The 14,450-nt window shown below is 25.8% G+C and overlaps 3 protein-coding genes and 1 non-coding gene across 4 annotated transcripts; 3 read left to right on the forward strand and 1 right to left on the reverse strand.

Annotated features, from left to right (window-relative positions):
- The first annotated feature begins 6,030 nt into the window (after nucleotides 1-6,030).
- LOC124911623 (transcription repressor OFP12-like) lies at nucleotides 6,031-6,652 on the forward strand. The gene is made up of 2 exons (XM_047452130.1): nucleotides 6,031-6,114; nucleotides 6,200-6,652. Exons 1-2 carry the CDS (start codon nucleotides 6,031-6,033, stop codon nucleotides 6,650-6,652), a joined length of 537 nt encoding a protein of 178 aa, XP_047308086.1.
- A 1,853-nt stretch (nucleotides 6,653-8,505) lies between these two features.
- LOC124915897 (fatty-acid-binding protein 1) lies at nucleotides 8,506-10,041 on the forward strand. The gene is made up of 4 exons (XM_047456646.1): nucleotides 8,506-8,939; nucleotides 9,237-9,468; nucleotides 9,549-9,640; nucleotides 9,731-10,041. Exons 1-4 carry the CDS (start codon nucleotides 8,507-8,509, stop codon nucleotides 9,868-9,870), a joined length of 897 nt encoding a protein of 298 aa, XP_047312602.1. The 5' UTR covers nucleotide 8,506; the 3' UTR covers nucleotides 9,871-10,041.
- A 550-nt stretch (nucleotides 10,042-10,591) lies between these two features.
- On the reverse strand, nucleotides 10,592-10,665 carry TRNAV-AAC. The gene has a single exon. It is a non-coding gene; the product is annotated as a tRNA-Val (tRNA).
- Nucleotides 10,666-12,304: 1,639 nt separating this feature from the next.
- On the forward strand, nucleotides 12,305-13,494 carry LOC124915906 (probable inactive patatin-like protein 9). Its single transcript, XM_047456656.1, is given in 1 exon segment — nucleotides 12,305-13,494. A coding segment is annotated over 1 exon segment (1,155 nt). The 3' UTR covers nucleotides 13,460-13,494.
- Nucleotides 13,495-14,450: the final 956 nt, after the last annotated feature.

The following is a 14,450-nucleotide window of genomic DNA, read 5'->3' on the forward strand; positions in this document are numbered from 1 at the left end:
TGACAACTCATCTTAAAGGATATATGCATTTAGAACAATAAAGGGGGTTGAAAATGGAGGAACACATGGGAGAAATTTATGAAAATTATGATTTGTGGTAGGCATACAAATTTAATATTTTGTATATTTATTGATGCATCACAATCACCTTACTAGATTAAGGGGTTTGGAAAGGATTGATGGACAATGTCAATTATAAATTTATAATACCTAGTACAAGAGCATATACATATATTATTATATACTGTTTAACTTAAAAAATGATTAAGGGTCATTATCAAACTAATGGTAAATATATATTTTATCTCGCGACCTGCAATAATATATCAATATAAAGAATTTGTGACCTTGATCAATATAAAAGTGATAATATAAAGGAAAATTAAACTCATGAAATCACTATTTGCTACGTTAAATAAAATTAAGTATAAAAGTTTGTAAAGTCTAATATAAGCATCAAAGTTCAAATTCTACTTAAAACAAAGTTTGTATATTTTGCTTATAAGTTTAAATCTTTATTTATTTTTATTAAAAAATAATTTAAAATAAAAATTCCTTTAAATAAAATTTGTATATATACCATAATAATAATAATATTTAACTGAATGTAACAAATTCCCGATTTTTATGTGAGTGTAAATGAGCTTGGCGATACAGTAGTTTAGTATTCGGGTTAACTCGTATATCATTTCAATTTATATATAATAATAGTTAACGTAAGATCACCAGGTCTGTATTCACTATGATTTGGATATATACATATATATGAATGATTTGTTAGAAATAATCCACGTATATTTTAATTTATATTTAATAAGTCACACTCACAACTATTTTGATTTTTAATACAGTATAAATGACTATAGGTAATATGTGGGTCAATATATGAGTTAATATTAATGTGAATTACCATTTATATATTCATACACAAAATATATAATAATGTTTAAAACAATGTCACTAAATCACACGCTTGAAACTATTTAAATATTATTATAAATATAAATAGATATGAATAACTCGTAAGTTAATATAAATAACATAAACAAAATTATAAATAAAATTTAATAATTACAAATGTTTAATGATCAAATTATGTTCAAATTTTGGTATTTTGTACCAATATAGGTTTACATTAAAATTTTCAAATATACATTGGTTGACATGCGTGGATATATATATATTAATGTTAAAGGTTGATGGGAAGTCATTAAGTCATGCTAACAACTATTTTAAGCTTCATATGAGAGTGTAAATGATATTGGTAACTCATAATTAACTTGACAAATAAAATAAATCTTTTACAAAATATTTATATATATACTCAAAATTATAAATATAATACAACTTTAGAGTTATAAAAATTTGAATTATGTAATGTGATAATAGTACAAGTTATTTAAAATTTGAATGAATTATACGTGAGTAATTTATTTTATATGACATACTTATAATTTTTTTAAATCATCCCGATTATTTTCCAGCGAACTATTTAATTAGAAAGAAATCGTTGAACTTTCATTATCGCAATCGTCTAATACGTATCATTATTAATTATATTATTATGATGTTTTCTTATATTCGTTCAGAAAACGGGTGTAATCGGTTAAGTAGTTAATCATTTTTTTTTAAATCAACGAATTCGATAATCTTATTGGGGACATGTTTGTATTTTTTTTTTCAGGTTTAGTAACTTTTTTTCATTTTATTTTCTCTCATTTTATACTTGTATTGTTGTGTTTACACGGTTTTCATATGTTCTCATCAAACATGATTTTTTTTTATATATGTTTATAAATTATTTTAGATAATTAATAATATTGTATTACTATTATTTCCCTATATTTAAGTTATTTTTATTTTTATTTAAGGATTAGTTTAGTTTAGAGGCATAAATGAATATGAGATTTTGTTAACTTAATAAATTTATAAAAAAAAATAGTTTAATTTAAAAATAGGTTAACTTAATTCTCTGTGTATATTAAATTAACCTATAACATTAGTATTCATTCAATAAAATTACTTATTATATATAATTTTCTTTCACTTTTTTTTATAGTCTTCACTATTGACTGAAATTTTTTATATTATCTTATCTAGTTCAATAGACAATATTAACTAACTATATATTCAAAACACCAACAAATTGAAATATTACAAATTAAAGTATATGTTTGCAAATACTTTGGCTGATTAAAAAATAATTTTGAACTAAACTTAACACTTATGATTGTGGGTCATGCTAGTTTATGAAATTAAAAAAATATATAAAATATAAATTGATGTTGAAACTTGACTTAACAAGCAATAAATTGAGCAATTAAGCTAGAAATAATTATTTTATCCCCACAAATTTGAAGACATATTCTTAAAGGCCCATGGGCCAATGGTATTCACAAATCACAACCACCTACATTAAAGGCTGCTTACATTTGTTTTTCCCTTCACCTCTTTTATTTGTTAGGTGGGGAATTATTTAAATAATGTTTGAATAACCCAAGTTATTAACTCTCTTTTTTTTCATTTATTTCTTTCTAAATTAAATTAATACATTTTCATTTTTTTCATTTAATAACTTAATTTTTCATGATATTTAAATAACTTCATTCTAAACAAGGCTTAACTAAGGAAAATACATATGTTATTCTCAAACTATTGTTTTTATTATAATTTTGTTGTTATTTTTAAAATGATAATATTTTATTTATTGTTCCAAGCATGTTTAGTAATAAAAGGTAACTTATTGTTTTTATGAGGGTAGGTTCTAGGTTTTATGGTCATTTAAAAAAACAATTTTTTTTTATTAAAAGGCAATAAAGAGTCATTTATCAAAAAAAATAAAATAATAATAAGTTAGTATAATGATCCCCATTTCATATTTGTTATTTAGTCAGTATTATTGGGTCTTGTTCGGTTATTAGTTTTTTAAAACCAAGAGAGAGAAAAAATAAATGATGGGGTGATTTTAAGGAGGTAATGATTATTTTTAATAAAAAGACTTAAAGGGTATTAATATATATGAATAAAATAAAAAATAATAATTTAATATAAATGATATTTTAGTTAATAAAATGAGTGATGTGATTGGTGAGAAGTAATGGATTGAAAAATTGATTTGGTAAAAGTTTTTAAAATAACACAAGGAGAGCAAGGTCTTAGGATTTAAACTTTTATGCTAGTTTATTTTTAATTTGTATTATTAAAAGAGTATTTGTGACACTTGTACTTGAGTGTGTTAAAAATATATATATAATAACTTTGTTTTTATTTAATATATTCTATTTATACATTTTATTATTTACAGAAATAATTAAAAAAACATTAAAATCAAAAGCAAGTTATTGTCAATTTGGGTTATTTAAAAAATATGTAACAAAATATCTTATTTATCCCTATTTTAATATGTATTAATTATTTTCACAAAAATGTCCCCAGGAATCTGAATAAGTTTTTTCCGATTTAGTTCGCTAATTTATCCCTTTTCTCAACGTCCATATAAAGATATTGATGAAATGTCAGCAGGGTCATCCAAACTTTGGGACCGGTTGAAAAAAAATATATATTGTTGCATTTAAATTAGAATATCTTTGTTCAGTATAACCGACATAAATTAGGGGATGTCCGAATATTTAAATATTTGTTCAAAAATTTAGATTATTATTATTATTATTATTATTTTAGTAATTATCTCAATTATTTGACAGTGCACTAATTATTAGTTCAAAATAAATCGTCGAACTTTAATGTTCGTATTTGTTTTATGCGTATAATTTATAATGTTATTATTAATACGTTTTTTTAAATTTATTTGGAAAATTTGATGGATTCGGTCGAGTAATTATTCGTCATTTTAGAAGATTTACGAGTTCAATAATATATTGGGCGACTTATTTTTGTTTTTGTTCTTATCTTTATGTTTTTGTAATTATTTTAACGGAAAACAAAATGATGTAAAATATATATATATATATATATATATATATATATATATATATATAATAGTTTTAAAATATATATAATATAAAATATGAAAATAATATTTTAATATTTTAGTTAATTATTTAAACATTTGATTATCTAAATAATGAAGAAAGGTGTTTGTTTAGTATGTTTTTTTTATGATAAAACAGAATAGTAATTATTTTTAAAAAAAATATTAAAATGTTTTTTTTATATTTAAAATTTAATTTTAAAAAATAAGAATACTTTAATTAATAAATTAATAATTAAATAATATGATTAATATATTTTTAAAATTCAAATAAGAAAAAAAAAACCAATATCAAACCACCACCAAGAAAAAAAAAGAATGTTATTATCTATTTGAAGATTTTTTTATTTATTTATATTAGTACTTTATATTATAATATTTTCTTATGTTCTCAAAGTTGAATTGAGTTTAAAATATATATTATATATACAGAAAAAATATAATTATTAGTGATAATTTTTTTTAATAAATCAACTTAAAATATATTAATAATATATAATAATAAAATATAAAAATAATAATTTTAAATAAAAATATTTTAATATTTTAATATTTTATTTAATTAATTAAATAATATAATAAATAAATAAAATAAAATAATGTTTAATTAGTTTGTGTTGGATGAACACGAACTTAATTTTGAAAGATAAGACAATTTGTTTTTCCGAACATAATTATCTCAATACTTTTGCAAACTACGTCTCAATTATGGTTTAAAAATCGAAATAATGTACATTTCTTAATAAATAAAAATATAAAAAATGCATAATTTAATAAAATAATAAAAATATAAACAACTAATATCAATTTATCATATTAATTAATTTTTTTTTTAAAACAAAAAGAGTTTGATTGTTAAAACTTTTTATATTAGGATTACAATTTTTTTAAATATTATTAATATATAATAAAAAAATTATCAATCAAAAATATAAATAATATGAGATAAAACCTTTAAAATATCATATAATAATAGTAGATTAAATACATCTAAGTTAAATATAACTTTTATCTAATAATTATAACATGTTATAATTTTTTATAACCATTTTTGTAAAAACAAAATCATATTTAACTTTTCTAATTTTTTTAAAATAATTTTGTTTATATGAAATAATTATGTTTCCTTTTATTTTTAAAATTTATTTTTAATTAATTTATTATAATTTTATTATTAATATATAATATTTAAATTTCATTATATAAAAATGACTATATTATTATTAATTATTGTAATTATTATTAAAATTTTATTTTATTAAAATTATTATTAACTATATTTTATTTTAAATAATTATTGATATTAATTAAATATTAAATAATTTATTTTAATAAATAAACTAAAATTATTATTATTATTTTAATTATAAAAGAGTGAGTAATATAATTAAAAAATAGAGAGAAATTGAATATTATGGGAATGAAAGTAAACATTATTAGAAAAAAAAATAGACTCATATTTAGAGAGGAACATTCCCTTAATATGGGGTAATTAAATCGATGAACCAACACCTTAATTTATTTCATTACAAGAAATTCACCGGTGTCATAATATGGTTATTTGACTAAGAAAAAATAAATGAAATAACATTTTTTAATTTTTTTTAAACAACCTAAAAAAACGAAAATGTATGGTTTCATCATTCATGTTTCCTATCTATTGAAAAATTGACCTTTTAAAAGTAATTAATTAATATACTAATATCATTTACACTAACAACTCTATTATTATTAATCACTTGGTTTTTATGGATATAACTTCCAATTTTTATTTATGATTACCTATGTTGTGCTTTAGATTATTAATATTTTTATAACAAAATTTATTAAAAAAAATATTTTCAAATTATTATCCAAATAAGTAAATGTAAGAAGGCACATATATAGTAACAATTATTATAGTAAACCCCACAAAGAAAAAGAAAGAAAGAAAGAAAGAAGTGATGAAGTCTCTCTATCATATCTCTCTATAAACATGTTGATAGGCTCGATCGAGTTCATATTTCATATTTCATAACTACAACTCTAGCTCTCTGACAATGCGGGGAATAATGAGAAGAAACCTAGTTAATCTATGCTTTTCAAAATTCAAACGTTCTATTCCCATTGCAGAAAAGAAAGCAGTCAGTCTTATAAATATATATTTATATATAGCAATTTATGTAACACTTACATTTGTTAATGATGTGATTATTATGTGTTTTTCAGAATTATTTTTCAACAAAAGTGAATTCATCCGACTTTGAGCAACCACTCGCAACCACTGATATTCATGATCATCTCGACCTTGTCAATGTTTTCTCCACGGAGAGATTCTTTTTCTCCTATCCTGGCCGAACAAGCTCTATAATGGAGTCTTCATTTTCCTTCATGTTAACGGCCACATCTTCAAATTCACCTCTACCTGTTCCTGACCCGACAGGAGGATTGGATGGTACTGTCATAGGAGGCGGCGTGGCCGTGTCGATTTTTTCGGACCAACCATATATGGATTTCAGGCGATCCATGGAAGAGATGGTGGTGGCCGGAAACTTGTTTGATGTCAGGTCTAACTGGGAATACTTGCACGAGCTCCTACTCTGTTATCTTGTTCTTAACTCCAAACCTACCCACAGTTTTATCGTCCATGCTTTCTCCGACTTACTCACTACTCTCATGTGACAATGACGCGCAACAATGATCGTTTTAAGTTGAAGTGGATATGATAAATGTCGGTTATGTTAATTTTCTAAGTTTATAAAATAAATAAGTTATAATAAAAAGATGTTTGTGATATCATTGAAATGTTATCATTTAATCTTAAACATTTATAAAAAAATTATAAATTGTGGTTTGAGTTAAAAATTTATTGAGTAATTTTAATTTTGTTGCTTGTATCATCATTTAAAACTTATATTAAGAATTTGGAATTCAAATATACTTTCTAAGTATATTAATTTTAATTTCAATGAACTTCACAAATTTTGCTCAAGGTTTTATTTTCTATGTTGATAGGTTATGTTATTTTATTCGATCACTTGAATTGCTATATTATTTCAATGTCATCTATAGAGTTTCGTTTTGATGAATGGGCTAACACTTATTGAAAAGTTGGTTAGCCGGTTAAATGCATTGAAAACACTAAGATTTTTTTAACTTTATTATTATATTTTGAGTTGTATATATTTTATAAATGAATAATGAAATAAATAAAATAAAAGTAAAGAAGATTAAATAAAAGTACTAAATAGGAAGACAAATTTCATATAAATCTATGTTTAACTAAAAGTTGCACCATTCTTAAGTTGAAATAATTAAATATAAGTTGATAACAAATTATTATGAGAATCAAGAATATATAGAAATAAAAATATACATACATATTAGAAAATCTATTATAAGAAGTTTAGTTAAACACAATATAGTACTCAATTTATTTAAATCGATAATGTTAAATGTGGTTAACAAATTTAATCATTTCAATTTATTCTTTTATTTATGTCAAATTATACCCTTTAACATGTTTAATTTTATTTTTATGCGATACCTTATTCGAAAAACTACTTTAATAACTTATTATGCAATCACAATTTACTCATGTTTGTATAATTAAATAATTAAAAAAATTGAATGCCGGTAACAATTTTTTATAAAAAAAAAATATTACAAAGCAAACTTGGAGAGTGGAGAAAAGCCTTTCATGAATTTTTTTTTTTATTTCGTCATAGATTAAGATAAAATTTGTATAAGGAAAAAATCAACAAAATTATGAATAACATAATTTAAAATAAAAAATAATAATTTATTTGTTAATTTATTTTTTACTTAAAAGAAATTATTTAAATCATATACATTCTTAATATCAATTATATATATATATATAACAATATTCTCAATTATTTTTAAAAATTATTAAAAACTCTCATCCTTATCCATGGTTAAAAATTATTAAAAACTTTCATCCTTATCCATGGTGATTATGTGTCTCAAAAGTTTAAACAAAAGTAAATAAACAAATAAAAAGCATTTGATGCATTGACATAAAAAAATAATATTAAATTAAATTATAAAATTTTAAGTCATAATATCTCCTTCAAACATTTCAAGTTAATATTAGGTTAAAAAAGAAAAAGGTATAATATATAAGCTTGTTTCGATTATTATCTTATTTGAAAAATTGAAGACAATCTCAATTCTCATATTCCCAACTTCACTCAAAAAAAATCTCTTAAATAAGATTTATCTCAATTTAACTATCCAAATGACATATAAATTGCATAGTCTATAAGTTATAGTGCAATTAATAATTTGTTATAAATATATTCACATAATGGTTTAAGAAATTTAATGAATGGATTAAATATTAAATTCATCGTTTGGAGTAGAAGTGAGTTTACATGAAATTATTATTGTGATTTAGAAAAACAAATATTATATGATTGAAAAAATAATAAATGGAATTAAATTAAAATAAACAAATAATGAAAATAAACATTGCACGTGCCACCACCCACCACGTGACCAAGACAACAACATATGTTTTATCTTCCAATTTTAGATTTGCGAAAGAGGGGGATAGAGATGGTGGGTTTGCGTTTCCCTTTCTTGTTTTCTCAGCCCCCGATCAAGAATCCACCTCCCAGATTTCCCTCTTTCTCTTCTTCCGTCGTTGCCTGTACCCTCGTCGGAGCCGGCACAGTCGCCGTCGCTGCAGTTTCCATTTCCAAGAACTCATCTAATCCAATTCTACAAAATACCCTCAACTTCTTCTTCTCCAATTTCTCTCCCAACAACCCTGTTTCATATGGGTGGGGCTCTTTATCCCTAGCTTCAGATTCCCCGCCTGTCACTCAGACCAGAACAGGAATGGCATTTCCGTCGGTCATTGGGAATTCTCAGCGACTCCTTGGAGTTGGGATGAGGAAGAAATGTCTCATGGGATTGAAGAACATCGATGTATACTCATTCGGTATGACATTCCTTAAATTGCTGGTTATTTGGAATTTTGTTAATTTCATGGATTTTCTGCTTCCTGATGAATAGAGAATCATCGAGGCTAGATTTGTGCTTTAATTGAATCAAGATGAAACCTTTGAATGCTGCATTTTGTGGGTGTAATTGAAGAACCCCAAAAACTGACATGATGTTGGTTCTCTTGGGTATTATTGAATCAAAATTGTTATTATTGTTGAATTTGGTCATCTTACTATACACACAGTTGCTAGAATTTTTCTTAAATTTTGAAAGAAATAGTATGATCTTACAGGGGTTTATGCTGATGATGGAGATATAAAGGAAGTTCTTGCATCTGGTTCTCAAGTGAATGGACAAAAGACATTGATTGAGGATATAATGGAAAATGATATCAGGACGACTGTTAGACTCCAAATAGTTTATGGAAGATTAAGCATTGGTTCTGTTCGTAGTGCATTTGCCGAATCTGTTGGAAATAGACTGAAGAAATTTGGTGGATCAGATAACAAAGAATTGCTTAACAGGTACTTAATAGTTCATACCTTTTCTAATGAAGTTAATCTAAATGAATTCAATCATTCTTGCTATTTCATTCTCCTTGCAGCTTCACATCTCAGTTTAAAGATGAATACAAGATACCCAAAGGATCAATCATTGATATCTCGAGAGAAAAAGGCAATGTGCTTCGCACAACAAGTAATTAATCAGAATATGATATACTTTATTCCTAGGTATCTAGTTTATGTTGTGGGCAGATCATTAAATTTTGTTTATTGGATTTTGCAGTTGATGGGAACGAGATTGGAAGCATTCAGAGCCAGTTGCTATGTCGTTCGATACTTGATCTATATATTGGCGATGACCCGTTTGATCAGAAAGCTAAGAAGGATGTCGAAACCAGCTTGGCTTCCCTCGTTCAAAAGTAGTAAGTTAAGGCTTATGCTTTGTCTATTAGTTGGACAAACCGGCACTTATGTTAGCTATATGAGCTTGTGAATTGTGATCCTTTATAACTACTATTGAACTTTTCGAAAAGTAGTTCAACTCTGAATAATGTTATTTCAATGTTTTGTCAAATCAAATATCAAATTGACAAATTATAATGTCTTGTAGCCAATAGCTAGTTTATATAATGTCAAAATTCGACATGTTATAAAAAATTTCGATCATAGCCTATGAAATTTATGTTGGAGTATTGTTATTTCAATGTACAATAACAATTAGTGTAGAACAATACTTAAAACATACTCAAATATTAACTAAGTATACTACAACTCCAAATTAATTAAAACATAAATATCTTAATTAGGTCTTCAAGTAATAGACAACACATGAAATTATTTTGACCCTTATGAATATTAGTTTTTTTTACAAAATAGGAAATAGTTTAGTTATATATTAGTTGAAACTTTCAAATTTATGCATGAAATAACTAAGTTGTGTATATACTTTTAAGTAAATAAGTAAAAAGGAAGTTTTATCAACTGCTAGGCTTAAAAACATTTTTGATAAACAAATATTTAGAATTATTTATATGAATTGTGACTTGAGCTATAATTTTCATTAAATTGAGTGACATTTATAAAAAATTAATTAAAATAAAGTAATAAATCATTGATGATTTAGACACTAAATTGAAAAAAATGATGGCTTCGCCCGGGTTCGAACCGGAGACCTTCAGTGTGTTAGACTGACGTGATAACCAACTACACCACGAAACCATTTGTTGAACAAATTTATATTTAGAATTAAAGAAACTAAAAAATTGAGTGTCACTTAAATATATATAATAAAAAATAAAATAAAAAAACTTATGGTTTTAAGAAAAATAATCACATTTCTTACCTAGTTCATTTGTAGGAGCGACCACAAATTGTTCCTGGTGTACTAGTAGATTACAATTTTATTTTTTAAAATAGGGATGTTACCGCATCTCATGTTATAAATAAAATTATATAAAAATTTGAATTATTAAAAATAAAAAATCAAAATATCGTTATTGCTTTAAAATATTTTATTTTAAATTATAGGAACCAGAAAAAAATCTTAATTTTGATTTTCAAACTCATATTTAAAGTAATCTAATTGTATATATATATTATAAAATAATATTTTTATTTATCAAGAGTAGTTGTAGCCAACTGGTTTATGAGCTTTTTCTTTATGCATGTAACACTTCAACATTTGGCATTCAAGTGTTCAATAATACATGTATAGAGACAATTTGTTTTTAATTTATACACAAATTTAAAATCTTTAACATAAATAAATATGATTGCAAGAAAGAATTTATTGCCACCTATAATAGTGAGAAATATTGACAGTTCATGATGATTTAACCAAGAATATAAATAATGATGGTTTGAGCTGTTTGTGGAATGTGAATGAATATTTAATATTTTGGAAGTTAATAAATATCAGCACCATATCTAATTGAATTATTGGTAATTTTATTGTACATGCATGGTAGTGGTAATTTTTGTAATCATTTTATTTGTGTTATTTTGTTGGAATTAGTGCTGTATCCTGCATGCAGTTATAATTAAATAAAAATATTCTTTCATATCCATACCACTGTGTTAAAAATCTTTTTCCTTTATACCTTTTACTTTTTTCATATATTTCATGATTATTCCAAATTAACATTACTAATAAAAGACAGAGATGGAGATGATATTTAGAGATGGTAATAAAATGGTTCTGGGCGGAAAATTTATTTATATATTATACTTGTTTCATTTTTATTTCAAGAATTTTTACTATCATTTCTGCCCTATTTGGTTTTGAGGAATATTTGTGACAACCGTTTATACCTTATTCACTTTACAAAAAAAAAATATATATTATAGTATTATATTGAAAATTTATATTATTATAATAAACTTAATTTAAATTTTTTTATAAAATATAATGAATAAATAAATATATTGATATTTTATATATTTAATTGTGTTTATAGTGTTCGGGACAAAATTGTGGTGAGATCGGGACGGGTCGAAGCAAAAAACACAAATATTATCTACGCCTATCTCCGGTCAACTACCGGTCAAACTGGAGAAAAATCGTCCACGAGAAAGTTTCAATTTTTATAGTTAATGACATTTTTCTTATAATAAATTTATTCCTATCTTATTTGTTTCCGCTAATTGGATAGATGCAAAGAAAATTGATAGTTCAAATATAAAATGTGTTTATAATTTATTTATTTTTATAGTTTGTTATAAAAAAAATATTGTAGCAGATTATTATACAATCGTTAAACGGAAAAAAAAAACTAAACGACAAAACAAACACACCCTTTGATTTTGGGGAATAAAACTGTGAAAATTTTCATTTTCTTCTCTAACATCATCACCTACAATGGAGCTCAATAAAGTCACACTAGAAATCTTCACTAAACTGGAGCAGAACTGGCTTCACCATTGCGCCGGAAATCAAATTAAGACACGCATTCTCAGTATTGATGGTGGAGGAACCACCGGCGCGGTCGCCGGCGCCGCCCTGATCTACTTAGAAGACCAGATTCGCTCCAGAACTAACGATCCTCACTTTCGTATGGTAAACTTCTTCGATATCATTGCAGGTACAGGAATCGGCGCAATTTTCGCAACTCTACTAGCTGCTGATGAGGAAAACGGACAAGCTCTCTTCAAGAATGCTAAAGATGTAGTTGATTTCGTCATGGAGAAGCAATCCGAACTCTTCAAAGTGAAAACCGCCGGTTTATTTCAACGCCGGCGGAGATTTTCCGGAAAGAGTATGTCCACATTGCTGAAAGAGATTCTAAGAACAAAAGAAGGTGAATTACTAACTTTAAAGAACACGTGTAAGCCGATCCTCGTTCCTTGCTTCGATCTCAACAGCTCGGCTCCTTTCGTTTTCTCGAAAGCCGATGCGTCGCAATCTCCGAGTTACGACTTCGAGTTATGGAAGGTAATTCGCGCCACGTTAGCAACTCCGTCAATGTTCAAACCGTTTCCGTTGACGTCCGTCAACGGAACAACCTCCTGCCTCGCCGTTGACGGCGGCATTGTGATGAATAATCCAACTTCCGCCGTCGTCACTCACGTTTTACATAACAAACGCGATTTTCCGTCAGTTAACGGCGTGGAAGATCTCGCGATTCTCTCTTTAGGTAATGGATGTTTGAGCAATCACTCAGGTAAACCTAAACTTAACCGTAACGGCGATTGCTTGACGTCGGCGATCGTGGATATCGCAGTAGACGGAGTATCCGAGACGGTTGATCAAATGATCGCAAACGCTTTTGGCTGGAATCAACTTGACTACGTTAGAATTCAGGTAAATTATTATTTACCGTCAGGCAGATAATTTTAATTTGATATGGTAAAATATATGCAGACCTATGGTAGCTTGAGTGGTGATGAGGAGCAGAGAATGATAACGGAGAAAGGGATGGAAACGTTACCGTTTGGCGGGAAGAAGTTACTGACGGAGACAAACGGAGAGAGGATTGAGTGCTTTGTGAAACGGTTTACTGGAAAAGGACGTTAGGCGTTTGTTTGATTAACGGACGTTAGATAGTTCGGTTTGTTGTTTTATCTATTATAATAAATCCAATAACACTGAATGACTGACCAAGCACGTTTCGATCTGTATGTCATTTTCATCAAATATCAATCTTAATTTTAGCCTTTTTTATATCCTTTATATATATATATATATAAACAAAATTATATATTTATTTTCAACTAGGATAATTAATTAATATAACTTTATTGCCTCTCAATTATAGTTTTGTTTTTAATAGTAAACATTAATTTCCACTTTAAATGTTTAAAAAAAAAAAGAAATACAAACGTGGGAGTTCAGGTTAAATATATAATAATAAATTAATTTTGTGATATTCTAATTGTACTGATATAAACTTACTAGTGTAAAATGTATGTGGTTAAATGTACTATATTTCATTTAGATGTGTTTTGAGTTTTTTTTTTTTAATGTCCATTTAATACGATAAAAATAGTAAAAAACACGAGTGTTTATGTTGTTATCAAATACATCTTAAACATAACGAGATTAATCATTTGAGAGTAACAATAAAAACATAAGTAAAAAATGTTCATCAACGAATAAATATAACATAAAATCTAACATTAACCAGCAGAGAGATCTTTTAGAAGATTAATGAGTTCATCGACTGTCTCCACCGCTTTTCTAAAAGAGATATATCAGATCGTCATAATAATGTCGTTGTGGAGTAAACACATTAATATTAGTCGACTGCAATCAGTCAGCGTCTTACGGTTTCTTTCGAACCAAATAGTCCACAAAAGAAATCGGAATAGGGACTCATCGACTCAATCCAACCGAGCTCGTGATTTTTTATATCTAAACAACTAACGATTGACTCTCATGCATCACTCACTCAATGTCAATCATGTTTCAAAGTAGACTCTAAATCGTAGTCGACTCACTCCTTTGCAATAAAAAAACAAATGAAGTGTCGACTCCACCTCTTCGCGACTAATTCTGTAACGACTAA

This window comes from Impatiens glandulifera, chromosome 1, assembly GCF_907164915.1.
Source record: "Impatiens glandulifera chromosome 1, dImpGla2.1, whole genome shotgun sequence".
NCBI classification, from domain to species: domain Eukaryota; kingdom Viridiplantae; phylum Streptophyta; class Magnoliopsida; order Ericales; family Balsaminaceae; genus Impatiens; species Impatiens glandulifera.